Source organism: Vigna angularis, chromosome 10 (assembly GCF_016808095.1).
Source record: "Vigna angularis cultivar LongXiaoDou No.4 chromosome 10, ASM1680809v1, whole genome shotgun sequence".
Classification (NCBI taxonomy): domain Eukaryota; kingdom Viridiplantae; phylum Streptophyta; class Magnoliopsida; order Fabales; family Fabaceae; genus Vigna; species Vigna angularis.
The window spans coordinates 12,314,454-12,333,177 of record NC_068979.1 but is presented as its reverse complement, the minus strand read 5'-3'; the positions used below and the strand labels follow the sequence as shown (position 1 = coordinate 12,333,177).

The 18,724-nt window shown below is 32.4% G+C and overlaps 1 protein-coding gene across 1 annotated transcript; it reads left to right on the top strand.

Moving 5' to 3' along the window:
- Nucleotides 1–15,519: 15,519 nt before the first annotated feature.
- On the top strand, nt 15,520–16,912 carry LOC128194391 (uncharacterized). The gene is made up of 2 exons (XM_052869978.1): nt 15,520–16,672; nt 16,878–16,912. Exons 1-2 carry the CDS (start codon nt 15,520–15,522, stop codon nt 16,910–16,912), a joined length of 1,188 nt encoding a protein of 395 aa, XP_052725938.1.
- The last annotated feature ends 1,812 nt before the right edge of the window (nt 16,913–18,724 follow it).

The window sequence follows — 18,724 nt, the reverse complement described above, 5'->3', positions numbered from 1 at the left end:
CCCACAGGGTGATCATCGCAAGAAAGAATACCGAACGGACCACATGACAAGATAGGAAATAAGGGTAAGCTAGTGTAATTTAATTATAAAACACATTTAAATATTTCATACAAGTTCAAACAATACAATACTGAACGCTACTTCATGCCAACACCAAATACAAGCAATCATATACAAAATGAACATCATAATACATATATAGACCGAACACTATGACTTGACTATCCGGATTGTATGAATATGTAGCTACAGTCGTCCTTGCACTTGTGGTAGTGTAACAACTGACACCAATCAAGCTCCTACCCAAGTTTAATCCCATAATACCTATCTCGGCACCCTGAGGTGGTAGGACCTCATGCTATTCTCACAAATGAAATATCTCTCTCTATGTGAGAATGATACTCATAGAATTTCAGGATGAACGCCAGCTTAGCATATCCATATTCATACTTTACAATTCAATAACCATCCACGAGATATTCCTCCTTGGAATACTCTTTCATATCCATATTACACATATCATAACATACTTCAATACCATCATACTTCCACATCCATAACACATTTAAGTAAAATCAAACCGAACAGTAAAACCAAATACCACCCCAGTACATAACCGAACGGTAACGACTACCACTCATAAATATGACCGAACGGTCAATTTGAAGAGTAAGGCTCAAACATGAGCCAAATACAGTTTGAGGGTCAAACACTAGAACAACCGAACACTTAGAGCTTAGACCGAATACTAAGAACTTACACCGAACACCTAGTGTAAGACCTAACGGTCTTTCACTATCCACAGAATAGGACCGAACGGTCCATACTAAGTAAGGCTGAGGAAATGGTCAAACACTATTAAGGACCAAACACTAATACAAGTCTGAGCACTACCAAGACAAAGTGCCCACCTAAAGCCGAACACTCTAGACTTAGACAAAAAACTCTGTTAGGACCGAACACTAAAGCATGATCGAACGGTCATTAACAGGTAAGGCCCCTATGAGGTCGAACGCAGTTATGACCGAACATCAATACGAACCGAGTACTAGTGCAAGATCGTTCGGTCATTAACTGAAAACTCCACAGAAACAGAACTCAGTTAAGACCGAACACAAGAGAAAGACCACCCACACCTAATACGGAATGGTCATGAACTGGTAAGACTCTAAAGAGGCTGAACCTAGTTAATGACCGAGTACCTGAACACGACTGATCGGTCAACAGCGCATGGCCGAATGGTCAACAGCGCATGTTCCACATTCTGCATAATTCTGCAAAATTATGAACAACTCCTAAATTTACCAAAACTGAATATTTTTCCCAACTTCTAATTCCCCATACCTGAATCATATACCAATTTACATTATTCCAAGGGTGTCTAAACTTTTATAAACATTTTCAAAAGGGTCTACTACCAGATTCACGATCCAAAACTGCATAATCATCAACCTAAGGACTCACATTCAATTCTACTAGTTTTTGGCACAGTTTGAGTGTCTTAGGGATTCTAACAAGTCCTAAACAACTCATCTAAGTTCTCCCCAGTGAAAAATTTAACACCTAACCCCAATTCCCCACTTTTGCTACTCCACTTCCTCAAACACACTCAAGAACAACACCAGCCACTAAAAGCAGAATAGTTTAACATGGTCACATGTTATATCATCTCATACAACTATACAATTCACACGATCACTCAATTCCATACCCATGCAAACTTCCAAACAACATTACATAACAGTACAATTCAACAACACATCAACCAATTAAATTAACTAGCTTCCCTTACCTCAAAGCAACTTGACAGATTTAAACTTCTCCACAGTTTTGTTAAACCACAAGTGATCCTAAGACAGCCTACAGACTTTGAATCGGTGAAAGGAAACCAACCACCGAACCAGAAACAGAATCAGAACCCAGATGAAGAGCTGATGAACACATGCAAACCGAATAGTGTTTGCATGTACCAGAAAATGCAGAAATTCACGAGAATTTGAGAAACGAAACTTACCTACTCTAACCACGAAATTGATCGGTGGAAAAGGAAACCCTTGATCTCAGGATCGCCTAGGAAGCTCTTGATCGCCGATCAGACAAACCACTGCTGAGAAAATTTAGAGAGAAGTAGGAGAAAAGGTAGAGAATAAAGTTTTTAGAGAGATAGAACGTACTAATACATCGAGCTGAGTGTTTTAAAACTGCTATTTATACTGTTAGCTTATTTAACACTAATTTCTCATTCTCATTATTTTAATACATCTATCTACTCTTAACAGTTTATTTTCTGGGTTCTTACCTAATTGAGGTATTTTAATACTTTAGTAGTGTTGCAAAATCATGTATGATAAAACTATTGCAGCTAACATCAATTGTTTCTTTGATGAAGATCAAAAAGATCAAGTGAATCGAATAATAATTAAATCGTTTACGTTTTTAAATAAAAAAAAACTATATTCTGATTAAAAGTTATAAGTTTTATCTTATAACATACTCTCAATATGCACTAATTGGTATCAGTGTATTTTTTATTATAGATATTCAATTTTTTTATTTTTATTCAATGTGAAATTTAAACTCATGTTTAAATTTTCAACAAAAATAATACTATTTGGATAAACTATTTTTCATTTTAGAAACTGAAACTTTAACAAAGTTTTATCTTGAAAAATATGTCTTATTGATTTAAGAGATGAATATATATATATATATATATATATATATATATATATATATTTTAACTTGTGAAACTTTTCGATGTATTAAAACAAGATTTCTGAAAAACAAATTATCTAATGGAGAATATAATGGTAAAATTACTTGTAATATTTCTTTATCAGATACTCGAAGTCACAATATTCATATAGTTTATGAAGAAAAGGAGATTCTAGGTCACTCCACATATTAGTATTATATTATATATGTTCTTTGAAAGTAAAAGAGCGTTTTAATTAGTATCTTAAAACATATTATTGATTAGGAAATAAAAAATTTATTAAAAGTCATATAAGACCATATTTAAAATTATAAAAGAATGTATTTTTTTTAATGCATGAGAATAAAAATTAATTTAATATCTTAATAATCTTTTTTAGACAGTGATTAATATTTACCTAAAGTAAATAATTGAATCAGATGACTTAAAAGATGAAAAATACTATGATTCTTTAAAAAAATCACCCTTTTAAGTTTTTCTATTGTAACATGCAATCTTAATTCTTCTACTTGTTTTATTTATATTTTAGACAAATTTAATTATTACTATTTATTATTATTAATGATTTCTTATAGATGGGGTTCAATAAGATTGTGTTTTTTTTTTGGAGTTAATCAATGCGTTAAATATAAAAATTAATTGAAAAGGTCAAAATTCCCTATACTTATTTTTATAAGAGTCTATTTAATAATAATTCAGACTAAACATAGAAATAAATATCTTTCAAAGTAGACAGAGTTTATAAATTCTTATTCGAATCAAAACTAATTACTATTTCATTGCACTTCTTTATTTAGACATAGTATATTAATATTGTAATATTTAAAATATAAGTTTACTCTTAAAAACATATGAACATTCCCTGTCCACGTAATTTGATATAAATTGTCATATAGATACTATTAGATAAATTAATTATTAAATTGATTAATTTTATATTTTTTATAATTTTGCACTTACGTTGTTTAATAACTTTCTTTGAAATATGAAATTCATCGATTTAACCATTGGAACAAAAGTGATTATAAAAGTTATATCATACAAAGAAAAAACCAATTAGAACACCATTGCATTGGTTTATTTCATATAATTTTTTAACAAATATAAATATCTATTTCATTGTGGATAAAATAAAAGAATATCTAATATGTAAATTATATATATAATTGGATGAAAATATTAAATAACTTAATGTTTTAATTAATCAATTAACTTTGTATTTCATATAAAATTATTAAGCTATGGAAACCTAAAGATATCTCAATTAATGTGCATTTTTCAGAAAATAAATTAAATCAAATATTCCTTTTGAATGATCGAATTTGATAGTCACCGACTATAATAAAAGATTCTCAATTTTTTTATAAGACATTAACCACACTCAGTAATATAAAAGAATCTAAAGCTATATAATGACGCTATAGGACCCAAAATTAAAGAATACTATGAACTAGCTTTTATCTGGTAGGCTATCGTAAAGAAGCTTCTTCTTTTTCTAATTTTTCTAACCACCACTGCGTACAAAGTGCAATATATAAAAAATTGAAAAAAAAAAGTAAAAGAAGAATTATGTACACAGAGCCCTAAACAAATATTATATCTCCTTATGTTTAAGTTATACATTTTAAAGAGTGTAACTTAAAGTTGTGGTTTGTCATATTTTATTAAAACATATTACTAAAATTATTAATAAGCAGGCTTTATAGTAGTAATGGATTCTTGGGAACCTATTTATAGTTACACTAAAAAATATTGTGCAAATTAAACTTCTCTTTCTTTATTAGTGTAAAACCGAATATTAAAATGAACACTAGTGCAGAAAGAGATTTAGACGTCTGTTATTTTGGGTTTTTAACGTTTGATCTCTGTCCGACGTCTATATGGGTGACGTTAATGAGACGTTGGACCCAATAGGTCAGACGTCTATATAGACGTCTGATCCATACAGGTCAAGCGTCTATATAAACATCTGACACTATAGATTAGACATCTAAAACGTTGCCGTATTTGATTACATCTTTTTCCGCTTGAGGCTTCTCGGGTTGCTCCTGGCTCATGCTGATTCGAGTTTACAACTTTATATTTTAGTTGAAGAGAATATATTGTACGTTTTTTTGTATTGGATGGTTTTAAAAACGTAGTGGAGAGAATTGGAGGAGTCCAAAACGCAAGAAATCGCCGCCCAAGAACGTCGACCAAGGACACGAGCAAAACTGCACCAAAACCCAACGAAAACGTATTTTAATCGGTTCAAATAAAAGATAATGCATCAAAGAGTGATGTAATAGGAGTAAAATTAATTTAAAACGGTGCAAAAGTGAGAAAACGAACCTGAAAAGCGTAACCCGTAGAGAGAAAACGCGAGGAAGATGATGAACATTAAGTGTGCGTAACTGCTACCTCGCGTTCGCGGTGTTTTAATGCAGCCATATAGAAGTCGGTTCCCCCCACATCAGACGTCTATATGGCTGTAAAAGTCGGATTGGCGAAATTGGACGTCTAAATGGAGTTAAAAAGTGACTTTTTAGATTTCAAAAATGAGTATATAGACGTCGGTTCCCCCCCCCCCCCCCCCCCCCCCCTCCCACATCGAACGTCTATATGGCTGTAGAAGTCGGATTGGCGGGATCGGACGTCTAAATGGAGTTAAAAAGTGACTTTTTAAATTTAAAAAATGAGTATATAGAAGTCGATTTTCCCTACATCGGACGTCTATATGGCTATAAAAGTCGGATTGGCAGGATCTGACGTCTAAATGGAGTCAAAAAGTGACTTTTTAGATTTCAAAAATGAGTATATAGAAGTCTGTTCCCCCACATCAGACGTTTATATGGCTTTAGACGTCTGTTCCCTCCAGAACAGACGTCTATATGGTTGTTTTATTTATGGAAAATGCCATCGGTCATTTTTTACATTGGACATTCGAGGGTCGGACGTCTAAAGGGTGCCGTTAAAGGCCTTTTCTACACTAGTGGGAAAATATATAAGGAATTATGGGTTGATTAACCTAAGTTGGTTTATTTTATGATTTAACTTGACTCATGTGTTGGTGTGATATATTGATTAATTAACTTAAATCATGTTTATGCAAGCTGAGATACAAAGTCTCTCTTCTCGCATGAGCGTTGCAGTTAAGAAAAAAAGTAGACAAAATATTACTAGTGAAGTTTCTAATGATGTCTGACTCTACTACTGGCGATATCAATCAGATATAGGACACTTGGTGTTTGGGTTGGGATGTTGTTCCTAGGTATCTCATTTAGGAGAAGAATAGAAGAAGATGACTGCCTTACTCATGTGAAACAAGGTTTTCTACTTTAAGCTTGACAAGTCTAATTTCGCTAGTGTTTACCTACTACATCAATTCCACTTTAAAACCAATCTAGTTTCTTTTTCTTTTAAGTGAAGGATATTACATCGGTTCATATTTACAACCAATGTAATATTGGTTCAAAATTCACGAACATGACATTGTGTTTTTGTCTACATGGATATTTATTGCAATCAACCTAAAAGGACATTGTTATATCTATATTTTTACTTGTGAGTATCAACCTCTTTCAATATTAATTTATAGCATAATAGTCATTCATTGCATTTCATAATACCTTTGTTAATGATCCCTACTTTATTTACTAATATAAACCTAAATAACAAATTTAATTGATATAGGAAAAACAAACATTTTTTCAATGAAATTAATTGTCTTGTTATCCTATCCAAGAAAGAGTGTGATCGTTTTTCTAAATTTAATTTCTCCTCTAGCATAAACAAGACACTTAGAGAAGAACACGAAAAAAAAGATAAAAATAAAGATGTCACAATCTAGCATATTGATCAGTTATGAAGATTAATCACAACGATTTCAAATTTTTATAAGAACCAATGTTTTGAGACAAAAACCAAGATAATTCTCTCTTCAATAAATTTAATTCATATATTGACTATCAAAAATGACTACATACGTTTTTGGAGCAAGTATGTATAAACACAAAAGAACGCTAAAAGACACTAGGTTGCAAGACAACTCTAAAACGCAGTTTGTAAACATGAAACAAATTCTCATCCAACGAACCAAGTCCCTCCACAAGCTTGCGAAATAAAAGAACAAAATAAACACTTTTTAAGCGTCAAATTATTCTCAAAGTGTGATCCAAGCCATGATTTTCATTTCTTTTGAGTTTTCAGCTTCATGGAGCATCATGAGCCTCTAAGAGATTTTTCTTCTAAGTTTTTTCTCTTTAACTTTTCATAGATGCTTTAAATTACAATTATTTTTCCTCAAGTTCTTTTTGTATTGGATCAAGAAATAATCTTATATCATGTTATATATGAAGTATATACTAATAAAAGCACTAGCTAAAAAAGCATTGTATAAATCTAATTAATACAATGCACATAAATTGATGTTCATTATCAATCTCTTATTTGTTTGAATTTGTAAAAGACTTATTGGGCATTGAGTATAACCATACAATATCATTAGTTAAGATACATATATATAAACATAGTAATTTCTACTAATGTGATCATAAGATTATTGATAAACATAAGTTGATTCTCTTTTTAAAATATTTTTGTTACATATAAACAACAACTTCATTAATAAGATGAAGTTTAATTATATGTATACACAAGTCAAATATAATAATATAAGTATAGTAAGTCAAATATAGTAACATAAGTTTTTTCTTACCAATAATTAATGTTTAAACAATCACATACAAAAAAACTAATAAATATAAACAAATCTTTAATGGATTAAAGTAATCAAATAAAACAAAATACTTCACGATGCCTAACTAAACCTTAAAAATTATTAAAAAAAATTATGAGGTCACAAAAGAACCTACTAAGATGAAGACAATCCAATAAAAGCATCATTGTATTGTTGGGAAAAACACATCATCAATGAAGAATATTATCGTTTTTATCTCCGAAAATCACTCTACTAACAAAAAATAAAAATAACACAAGCATACCAAAGAATATACATGAAAGCTCCAAATTTAGACAAAAACCACAACTATTGTCTAATAATAGCCAAAAAATAACATTATATGATAATTTCTACAACACATAGATCACTCTCTCATTCCCTTTAACTCAAAGTACACTCTCATTCTCCAAAGAAAGAATTTAGATCAAACCTCACAACACTCTACAATTAAAAAAGTCAAATACAAATTTAAAGTGTCTTTGACTTAAGATAAAAAATAGCATGGACTTAGAGTTCATTATATAGACACCAAACTCACTTCCTATTCAATACTAAATGAGGACTTTCCAAGACGTATTATTTTCATCACTCCAACAGGTACAAATCAATGAAAAGTAACAAGTGATGAAATTAAAACTTTGGAAGCGGTGGTGTTAAAGTAAGTCAACATAACTCATAGAAGTTAACTCATCACGAGTTGAATTGAAAATTAATAAATTCAATCCAACTCATTTCTTTAATTATTTAAGCATATTTTATTCTTCAAATTTGTTTTATATATTTATATTTATTGTAATACAATTAAAACAAATTAACTCTACTCACTCTTTATAATATAGTACAAGTGTTTACTTATTTTCTAATTATTAATCATAATTAGATGTATTATGGAAAATATATTAAATAAAAATCAAGGTTTTAATCTTAGGAAAAACAAATAAATTCAATATTCAAACATTCAAATATTATTAAACATCATAGTCCTAAAAAAAACATTATATTAATCTAAATAATTAAAAATAAGTAATTATAGTTAAAAATGATGAAAAATTTATAAAAACTTTTTGTTAGTGGATTAAAGGGCTAACCTACTTTTAACACATCTCAAACTTATTTAATCACAGATTAAATCAATCTAGTTTTTAATCCATTTTAAAGTCATTTACTATATACTAAGTAATTAAGTTCAATTTAATTTATATTTTAAAATAATAGTATTTTTTTCTAAATCAAGTCAACTGGGACCTATGATAAATAAGATTAACTTACAAGTTTGAAACCGTTTTAATATTCTTATTTAAAAAATAACAATTAGCTATACAATTAATCATAAAAAAAATTACCAACAACAACAATAAAAAATAATGATAAAAGGAAGACGTAACCACAATGAAAAAATTCAGATAAAAGAATACAAATATGACGTGTTTATTATAATACAATATAATAATATAAATACCATATGTATAATGTTTTTTAACGGTCCATTTTAGGTAAATTTAATTGTCACTCATATATCTGTCAAAATTACCATCTCTATAACATTACTTTTCACCAGTATCCAAACATTTTTTTTCTCATTTTGATATTTTTTCACATATTTTTATTAATGTGATTTATGTATAAAGGATATTTTGATTTTACTTGTGTCATTTTTGGTGTGGTGTACTGTATTGGTGGTAGGATATTTTGACAGGAGTTTGTTCATTACATTTTGTAATTTGTAAAAAAAATATTTTTTTGACACACTCAAATTTTTTATATTTATTTTATATTATTTTTCTTTACTTATTATTTTCTTTTTTTTTAAATATAAAATTTTATATTTTTGTCCATTTTATCACTATGTATCAAATAAATGTAAAAAATATATCATAGTATTATTATTTTTTTAGTAAAATCATGGTGAACAAGAAATTTTATCTGTCAGATGTCAGGTTTTTATTTTTTTTTCCCTCACTTTTATATATTTGTAAGATACTAATTATAAGATAGAATGGAATTTCTAAATTATATTTGGCAAATAATTTTTTTTTCAAGACTCATTATAATACATTTGGGATGAGGATAATGTATTATTATGTTCATAAATCGAGAAGTTTGAAATAGAATGTTAAACTAATTACTAACTAAGTTTGGTTGAGAAGTATCAAATAAAATTGAGAAATATGGAAAAGACTAAAAAGTATTATAGTAAGGACAATAAATATTGGGCAAGATGGGGAATGTTTAGGCACAATCACATGCCATGTTTACATAAGTAATTAAACAACAATAAATATTAAAAAGCAGTCAGTATCCACAAACAACAATTAAATCAATATTAAGAATGATATGGCTCAATTTCAAGATACATAATGGTAAACTTTAATTAGAAATAGTATAGATAGATAATTACCCAAAATATTTATTATTGTACATTTATTACCGTACTGTTTATAACTTTTAAATACTAAAATGAATAGTAGATTGTCATCTTTAGAGGTATCACCCCTCCTAGATTGAAATTGAAATTTGTCATAAAAAAAAACTTATAAATACCTTAATGCCCTATGGCTATCTGACTTGCAAGAGTCACTATAAGAAAAACATATATTATCAACAGCCAAAATTTGTTAAAAACATAAAAAATCTGTTAGTAATTTTTTTTTCCACAGATTAAAATCTGTCTGTAATAGTGCAGTCGATAACATTTATCGACAAAAAATTACATTTGCCAATAATTACTAAAGGAAAAATTCGTGGTTAATTAAAAGAAAAATATGTCAATAAATTCTGTTAGTAAATATCATGATTTGGTTCATCTTCTCACATTATGATCTTCCAATCTTTCAATGTTTCACTCATAGATTTTTCACACACTTTATTACTTTATCTCAATTTCCCATAATCATTACCTTCATCAACATATCATCACACCTTTATTCGGTCCCCAATATAGCACAAAAATTTGATGGTTGTTGGCGTAGTTAAGTCTAGAAGAAAGAAGTCACTGTCAACACCAACTGCATTGAAGGTTTCGATTATCAATTGTAGCATGTAATGAGACCTGCTTCTAAACGGCAGCGCCCCTGATGGCTAGAGGACGTGGCTAGCAAGCGTTGAAAGGCTTGAAAGAAGCCCTCACACACAGAAGAAGGAAATCGAAAGGAGAAAAGGGCGAAAGCTGCAAAAGTGTAGTGTGAGCTCCTAGGCATGACAAGCGATAGCCACAATCGGAGCTTGGTGAAGATGACGCCATTGGAAGAAGAACAATACCCTACATAGAGAGAGAGGTTTGTCGGTGCCATCGACAAAGGCTACGATTGCAAGCATTGCAGCAACGATGATGCGAGCAGTGATGCCTTGGTCTAGGACAGGGGGCTCGCAAATGTGAAAGAGGTGAGGAATGAGTCCTATGCACTGGTGGTGAAGAAGATGAAATGAAGTGGGCATAAAATTTGTCGCTCTTTCTATTGACAGATTTATTGTCGAACATATTTGCCGGTAATAAACATTTTAAATTATCAACAGATGTTACAAACAACTATTCAAATTTGTCATTACTAAAGGTGTTTATCGACAAAAAAAATTCATCGGTAAATGAAATTTGTATTACCAGTAGATTTACGACGAAAAAATTTGTCGATAATAAATTTGTCAATAAAATTCGTCGATAATTAAATTTTTAAAATTCCATCAGTAATCTATGTTTACAAACGAATTTATTCTCAGATAAAATTTCGTGGATAATTTCAAGAATTTTTGTAGTGAGAAAATTCTACCTATTATTCGTTCCTTTATTTGTCGGAGATAGTCGTTTAAAAAGTATCCACAAGTTTCTTAAAATTTATGGGTGTCCGGATACCTGCAAGAAAATTTAAAAGTTATAATTTGTAAAATTTTAAAATGAAATCTATATAAAATTAAAATATATAAAATATAATGTAAATTAAATTAAATATAAATTAAATTTTAACTTTTTACGAATAATGGATACTTGATGGTACATATAGTATAATACTCGATCTCGATCCATTTATAAGCAGATATTAAATTATTTTTTAACCACTACACACAGGTACTCATTTGAAGTAACCACTAACTACCTTTAACAAATTTTATCCACAGATATCCACAAACATGAGTATTTTTAACATCCAAAGTGTTTGAGTCTTCTTAGGTTAAAATCAAGCAAAGTCGAATCGAGTCCAGTTAGAGTCAAGTTGGTCTAGGCTCAACATGAGTCAAGTAGACCCAAAGCTTGGTCGAGCCAAGTTGGCTGATCCCAGGTTGAGTCGAGTTGGGCAGGACCCTTGCTGAGTAAAGTTGGGTTGGACCATGGTCGAGTCGATTCCTTCCGGGCCCATGTTGAGCGAAGTCAGTTTGAGCGTGTGTTGAGCAAATTCAAGCAAAACACATCGAGTTAGGTGAGTCCACATTTATCTAAGTTTGGATCGACCCACGTTCAACTAAGTTTGGCTAGGCCTAGGTTGATATTAGTCTGATTAGAACCAAGTCTGGCCTAGATTGACCAAGACTAGATCAATATGGGTCGTTTTGAGTCTGGATGATCCCTAGTCGAGTTGAATCGAGTCATCTTGTTGGCCTAGGTTAAGGTTAAGTTGAGTTAACCAAGGATGAAGTTGAGCTGAGTTAGGGCATGTCCACCTTCAGTCGATTCGGGATGAGTTTACGTTCATTTAAATCGGGATTAATGTTAAGTGGAGTTGGGTTCAACCTAGATCAATCTTGGACCACTTAGGACTAGGTAGGTCCTAACCTGATCAAGATAAAGGAAAGCTCAGTTAAGTTACGTTTGTTTGGGCCTAGGTTGAGCTAAGTTAGCCTTGACGTAATCAAGTTGATTTGAGTCAGCTTGAGCCTAAGTCTAGTTGAGTAGCCTCGACCTAAGTTAAGCTGAGTTGGGTAAGGTTAAAATGAGTCTTAGTCCAATCAAAACCAAGTGATGTCATTGCTAGGTCAAATTGAATCATCTTGACCTAATTTGAGCTAAGTCTACCACATCTTAGGTTAAGGCAAGTTAGCTAAGGTTCAGAGCGAGTCTAGCTAAGTCGGCCTAGGCGTTTCAGTGGAGTTGACCTAAGTTTAGATTGAGCTGAGTTGATTCAGACTCAAGTAAAGTCAAATCGACTCGGGTCCAAGTCAAGTTAGAATGGGATCACGCTTAGTCAAGTTTGGCTAAGTTCATGTTTAGTCAAGTTCGATCAAGTGTAGCTTGGACCTAGTCTAAATTGAGTTGGGCCCAAGTAGGACTCAGAAAAATCTAGTCAAATTTAGTCAAGTCGACTTAGATCAAAACATCAAGTTAGAAACTTGTTAGACTAAGCTGCATTGATCTTAAGTCAAATTTAGTTGTGTCTACTCAAGCTCAGAGCTGAATCAATTTAAACTAAGTCGACCAGACTAGCTTAACCCAAACCACAAAAATTAAAATATGAATTTGAGAATAAGAAAAATTTCAAATTCTGATTTTTTAAGTGAAATTTATAATTCTTTAATTTTAATAATCAATTACTCTAATAGAATTTTAGAATTTCAATTTCTTTTAAAATTTCTTATCCAAACATTATATTTTATCATAAACCAGTTTTAATTCTTTAAAAGAATAAATAATCTCTTAATATATATTATTCATACACAAGGTACTAGTATAAGAGATAACGCAATTTTATTGAAAATCTCTCAATCTTTAGTAACATGTCATTCCCTAACATGGATTAATTAGTTAAGAGAACTAGAGTCATGAACTCGTAACACTAATGCAGAATTGGCCTTTAATGTCATCCCGTAGACGTTAGACCCCAAAATAACCAACGTAAATTATTGACCGGTGGCATTTTCATAAATAAGTTGGGCATATAGACGTTGGTTAGGGGGTCCCCGACGTCTATAATATTAGAGACGTCAGTGCCCCTCCTAACAGACGTTTATATGTTTGACAGGTAGATGAAAAGTTCTTTTTTTCCGCCATATAGACGTCTGATCCCACCATCCCCGACGTCTATATGCCTGACAGGTAGGTGAAAAGTTGTCTTTTCCGACATATGGACGTCTGATTCCGCCATCCGACGTCTAAATGGCTTGATAGGGTAGGTGTAGAGTTGTTTTGGACGTCGGCTCCCCTTAAGGCCGACGTCTATATGCAACACACATATTAATTTTTAAATCGAATGGACGTCATATTAGTGAGGTCCCCGACATCTAGTCGAGAATAGACGTCGATGCCCCCCTGTGCCCGACGTCTGGTTTCATGTTAAATCAGAAATCGAACTCGCGGTTACGCGCACTTCATCGTCTTCCTTCTCGCCTTTTCTCTCCGCCGCATTGCATTTCCAGGTGCGTTTTGTCTCTTTTGAACAGTTTAAACTTACGTTTACTCCGATTAAATTAGTCTTTGATGGATTATCTTCCATTTGAACCGATTAAAATGAGTTTTCGTTGTGTTTTGGTGCAGTTTTTCTCGTGTCTTTGGGTAGCATAATAGCACCTTCTCCCTTTGCTAGTTTCCCCGTAAAGAAAGCTTGTGTCTTTTGGATGTCTTATAGCATTTCAACCCAAAACCGAACCTAGGTCATTGCCTAATTCTCATGTCACTGTATTCGCTTTCATTGCCTAGTTGGAATGGAACTAGCTGAGTCGGGTCGGGCACGGATAGTGCCTACCCGCAACCCGACCCGCATGCAAAAACCTGTACCCGCAACCCGACCCGCTACCCGCTGGATATCCTTATAAAAAAAATCCGTGGATTTTTTTCAACCCGCGGATACCCGTTTTCAACTCACAAATATTTAGAAAATATATTTTGTGAATTTTTAAATAAGGTTTAAATTAAATTGCAAGTTAAAGAGCACAATTTAATATATTTGCTACATATTAAAAAGACTCAATGTAATTTTTAAACAAGTTAAACAAAACAAATATTGAACAACTTTTGAAAAAAAAATAAAAGATATGAGGAAGAAACACCCAGTAATTGAAGTCTCAATTTAGTCACAGGATTAACCCACAAATACCTATTAATGTATGAAATATAGAGATAAAGAATTTTCAAGAGAACGCAAACAGGAACCCTAAACCCAAATTCCAAAAACGAACGCAATCACAGAAATCTCAAAACCGCGATAACCACCAGGGTCTTCAAAAATCCAATCTGCATCAATGAACTAAAATCCAAAAAAACTCAAAACACTCAAAATCGCGTCACCAATCAACAAGGAAGAAATCAAGAAACAAACTCCCAAAACGCAAATCAAAACGTACCAAAGAAACCCCCAAAATCAGAGAACAAATAAAACCCTAATTTCAAATCTCAAATCGGAACAAAACCCCAATCAGAACCGAGAGAGAGAGAGAGAGAGAAGAAGAGGGAATGGAGCCTAGTCCTTGCGCGAGCTGAACCGGAAGGAAGAAGAAAAGAGTCATCCGTTAAGAGAGAATTTTCTAATGGGATTCTATGTATATGTCTGATATCTCTATTAGGGTTGGGTCAAAAGTAATGTAACCTTTTTTTTTCTTTTTTTTTTTAAAAAAAGGTAATTGAAAGGAATCATAAGTTATTGTTATTAAAATTTCTTTTTTTAAGAGTAATAAAAAAATTTAATTTTAAAAAATATTAATTAAATTTTTATTATTTTTTTTAGGTAACGGGTATCTACGGGTTAGATAGTATAATACCTGCATCCGACCCGTTTAAAAGTGGGTATTAAAATAACCGCTATCCGTTACCCACAGATAATAAATATCTGCAGATAATAACTATTCGTCGCGAATTTTAGCTAAAGATATCTATTGGATTTAATTTATTTTCCGTTCATATCTGTGCATTTATCTTCATATATTTATATTCTATTTTTATATTTATATTCCGTTTATATATTGTTTCAAACAATTATATACATGTAAAATTGTACTCTCTTCTTATGGAATAAGAAATACAATTCCTATCCTTTCTTTTCTCATAACATGGTATCAGAAGAAAATTAATTTTTTATCACGTTCTTCCGCAACCAATTCTTTTCCTGTCCAGATCTTCATTTTCTACCTTTCGTTCTTGGCTTTTCTGCCTTTTTCTTCTCCTTTTATGGCTACTCCCTCTGTTACTCTCGCATCGTTGCAAGATACAACACATGACTATTACATTCATCCTAATGAGAATCCTTCATTGGTGCTTGTTTCCCCGATTCTTAAAGGTCACAATTATCATGGATGGGCTCGCTCGATGTCTATGGCACTACAAATGAAGAATAAATTTGGCTTTGTTGATGGTTCCATTCCTTGTCCAGCTGGTACAGATCCAATGGTTCAAGCATGGAAGCGTTGCAATAATCTAGTTTTATCTTGGATCAATCATTTTGTTTCTCATGAGATTGCTACAAGTATTATTTGGATTGACTCTGCTGCTACGGCATGGAAGGATCTCAAAGATCGTTTCTCCCAAGGTGATTCTGTTCGAATTTCACAATTGCATCAAGATCTTTATTCAATGCATCAATCTGATCTAAGTGTTACTGCATATTACACTAAAATGAAGATTCTCTGGGATGAACTTTGCAATTTTCGCCCTATTCCTGAATGCCAATCTTCTGCTTCTTGTTGTGTTGTTTCTAAGACAATGAAGGAATATCGTGAAAATGATTGTGTTCTATGTTTTCTTAGAGGCTTGAATGATAATTACTCTGTTGTTCGCTCTCAGATCCTTCTCATGGATCCCTTGCCTTCTTTACCCAAAATTTTTTCGATGATAATTCAACATGAGCGACAATTACAATCAGGAATTCTTTCTCAACCTCCAGTCATGGCGTCACAAGTTTCTCAATCTAAACCTTCTTTTTCTACCTTCAATGGCAGAGGTAAACCCTCTCCTGCCAATGATTATGGCCGGGGAAGATCTTCATATCAAGGTTCTCAGGCTCGTTCCTCAGGGGGAAGGTTTGGTGCACCTCGACAATGCACTCACTGTGGCAGGACAAACCACACCATTGATACTTGCTTTCTAATACATGGATTACCACCTGATCTCAAATCCAAAAGAGTCCACAATGTTACAACAGATTCTTCTACAGTAGTTCCTTCTTATAATAATTCTCCGGCACAATCACATTCCGCAATTTTGGGACTTTCTCAAGAGCAAATTCATGGTTTATTGGCACTTCTTCCTCAATCTAATCCCACAATCCCACATTCTACTAATCTAGTGAGCTCTCATAATGCTTCCACTTCTTCCCAGGCTCAAGGTAATATCTATTCCAAATGGATTCTAGACACAGGTGCTACTGATCATATATCTCACCAATTACAGTATCACTACCCAACAAGAACTCTTCATTTGCTTATTTTTCTGGCACTGTTTCACTTAGCCCACACCTTATTTCGGTCACAAAGTTAACTAAATCTCTATCTTGTAAACTTAACATTTCTGAATTTTCCTGTGAAATACAGGACAAGTCAACCCTGCAGATGATTGGCAAAGCTGAAGAAAGAGATGGCTTGTATGTCATGATAGTTCCTGCACCCACACCCCTTGGTTCACCAGCTGCTATTACTTCTGAGAATTCTATTGCTTGTTCTACAATAAGACATAACTCTATAGATATTTGGCACTATAGACTAGGGCATCCTTCTTTTTCTTGTTATACCAAATTACGCAACATGTATGTCACTTTACCCAATACAAAATACACGCATTGTGATGCTTGTCATTATTCTAAGGAAAGAAAATTACCTTTTCAATTAAGTACTACTGTTTCAAAAGCTCCTTTTGATTTAATTCATGTTGATATTTGGGGGCCCTATAGTACTTCTTCTGTTGATGGTTTCAAATATTTCTTAACTATAGTGGATGATATGTCTAGATACACATGGATTAAATTAATGACAAGTAAATCAGATACAAGATCACAACTTATTGGCTTTGTTTCTTATATAAAAACACAATTTGGCATTGATGTAAAAGCTGTTAGATCAGATAATGGTAATGAGTTTGCAATGACATATTTTTATAGACAAAAAGGGATACAACATCAATTATCATGTGTTGAAACACCTCAACAAAATGGAGTCGTTGAGAGAAAACATCAACACATTCTCAATGTTGCTAGATCTTTAATGTTTCAATCCCATTTGCCCATAATTTTCTGGTCTTTTGCTGTTCGTTATGTTGTGCAACTCATTAATATTTTACCTTCCAAAGTTTTGACATATTTTTCTCCATCTCAGCTGTTACACAATGTTAAACCTGACATTACTTACTTACGAGTTTTTGGCTCACTTTGCTATGCTTCAACTCTTCAAACTCATAGAACAAAATTTCAACCTCGTGTAAGACAATGTGTTTTACTGGGTTTTAAAACAGGAGTGAAAGGCTACCTTTTGTTAGATTTCAATTCTAGGGAAATTTTTCTATCAAGGAATGTAGTATTTTATGAAAATATATTTCCTTTTCTTACTAGTGACAAGCACTCACCTATTAATACACAAAATTCCTTGGATTTTGTCACCAAAATTATTTCACCTCCATCACCTCTTTTCTCAGAAGTTACTGATCAACCCTCTTTACCACTTACATCTCCTCCTTCTATTGTTTCCGACCCTGTTATTTTCTCTTCTCAGCTTGTTTCTGTTGAACCTGTCACTGCTACTCCACAAAGGAAATCAATTAGGCCAAAACATACACCATCTTACCTGCAGGACTATCATTGCAACATGTCATCTACTTCTTCCGCCACTCAGTCATCCACTGGTACCTTATATCCTATCTCTTCATATCTATCATATGATGCATTATCATCTCTTCATAAATCATATGTCCTTAATCTTTCCCAAGTTAGTGAACCTAAAACCTGTAACCAAGCCATCAAACATGATTGTTGGAGAAATGCCATGGATCAAGAAATTGCAGCTTTAGAAAATACCAAAACTTGGGTTTTGACTGATCTACCTAATGGAAAGCAACCTATCGGATGTAAATGGGTATACAAAATAAAGAGGCATGCTGATGGGAGTATTGAACGATACAAGGCAAGGCTTGTAGCCAAAGGCTACACACAACAACAAGGTTTAGATTACTTTGAGACTTTTTCACCTGTTGTCAAACTCACAACAGTAAGATTGGTTCTAGCTTTAGCAGCTTCCAAACATTGGTATTTACATCAACTAGATGTAACTAATGCCTTTTTACATGGGGATCTAGATGAAGAAGTATACATGTCTCTTCCTCTTGGTTATAAATCTGAAAAACTAGGACAAGTTTGCAAGTTGTTGAAGTCTTTATATGGACTCAAACAAGC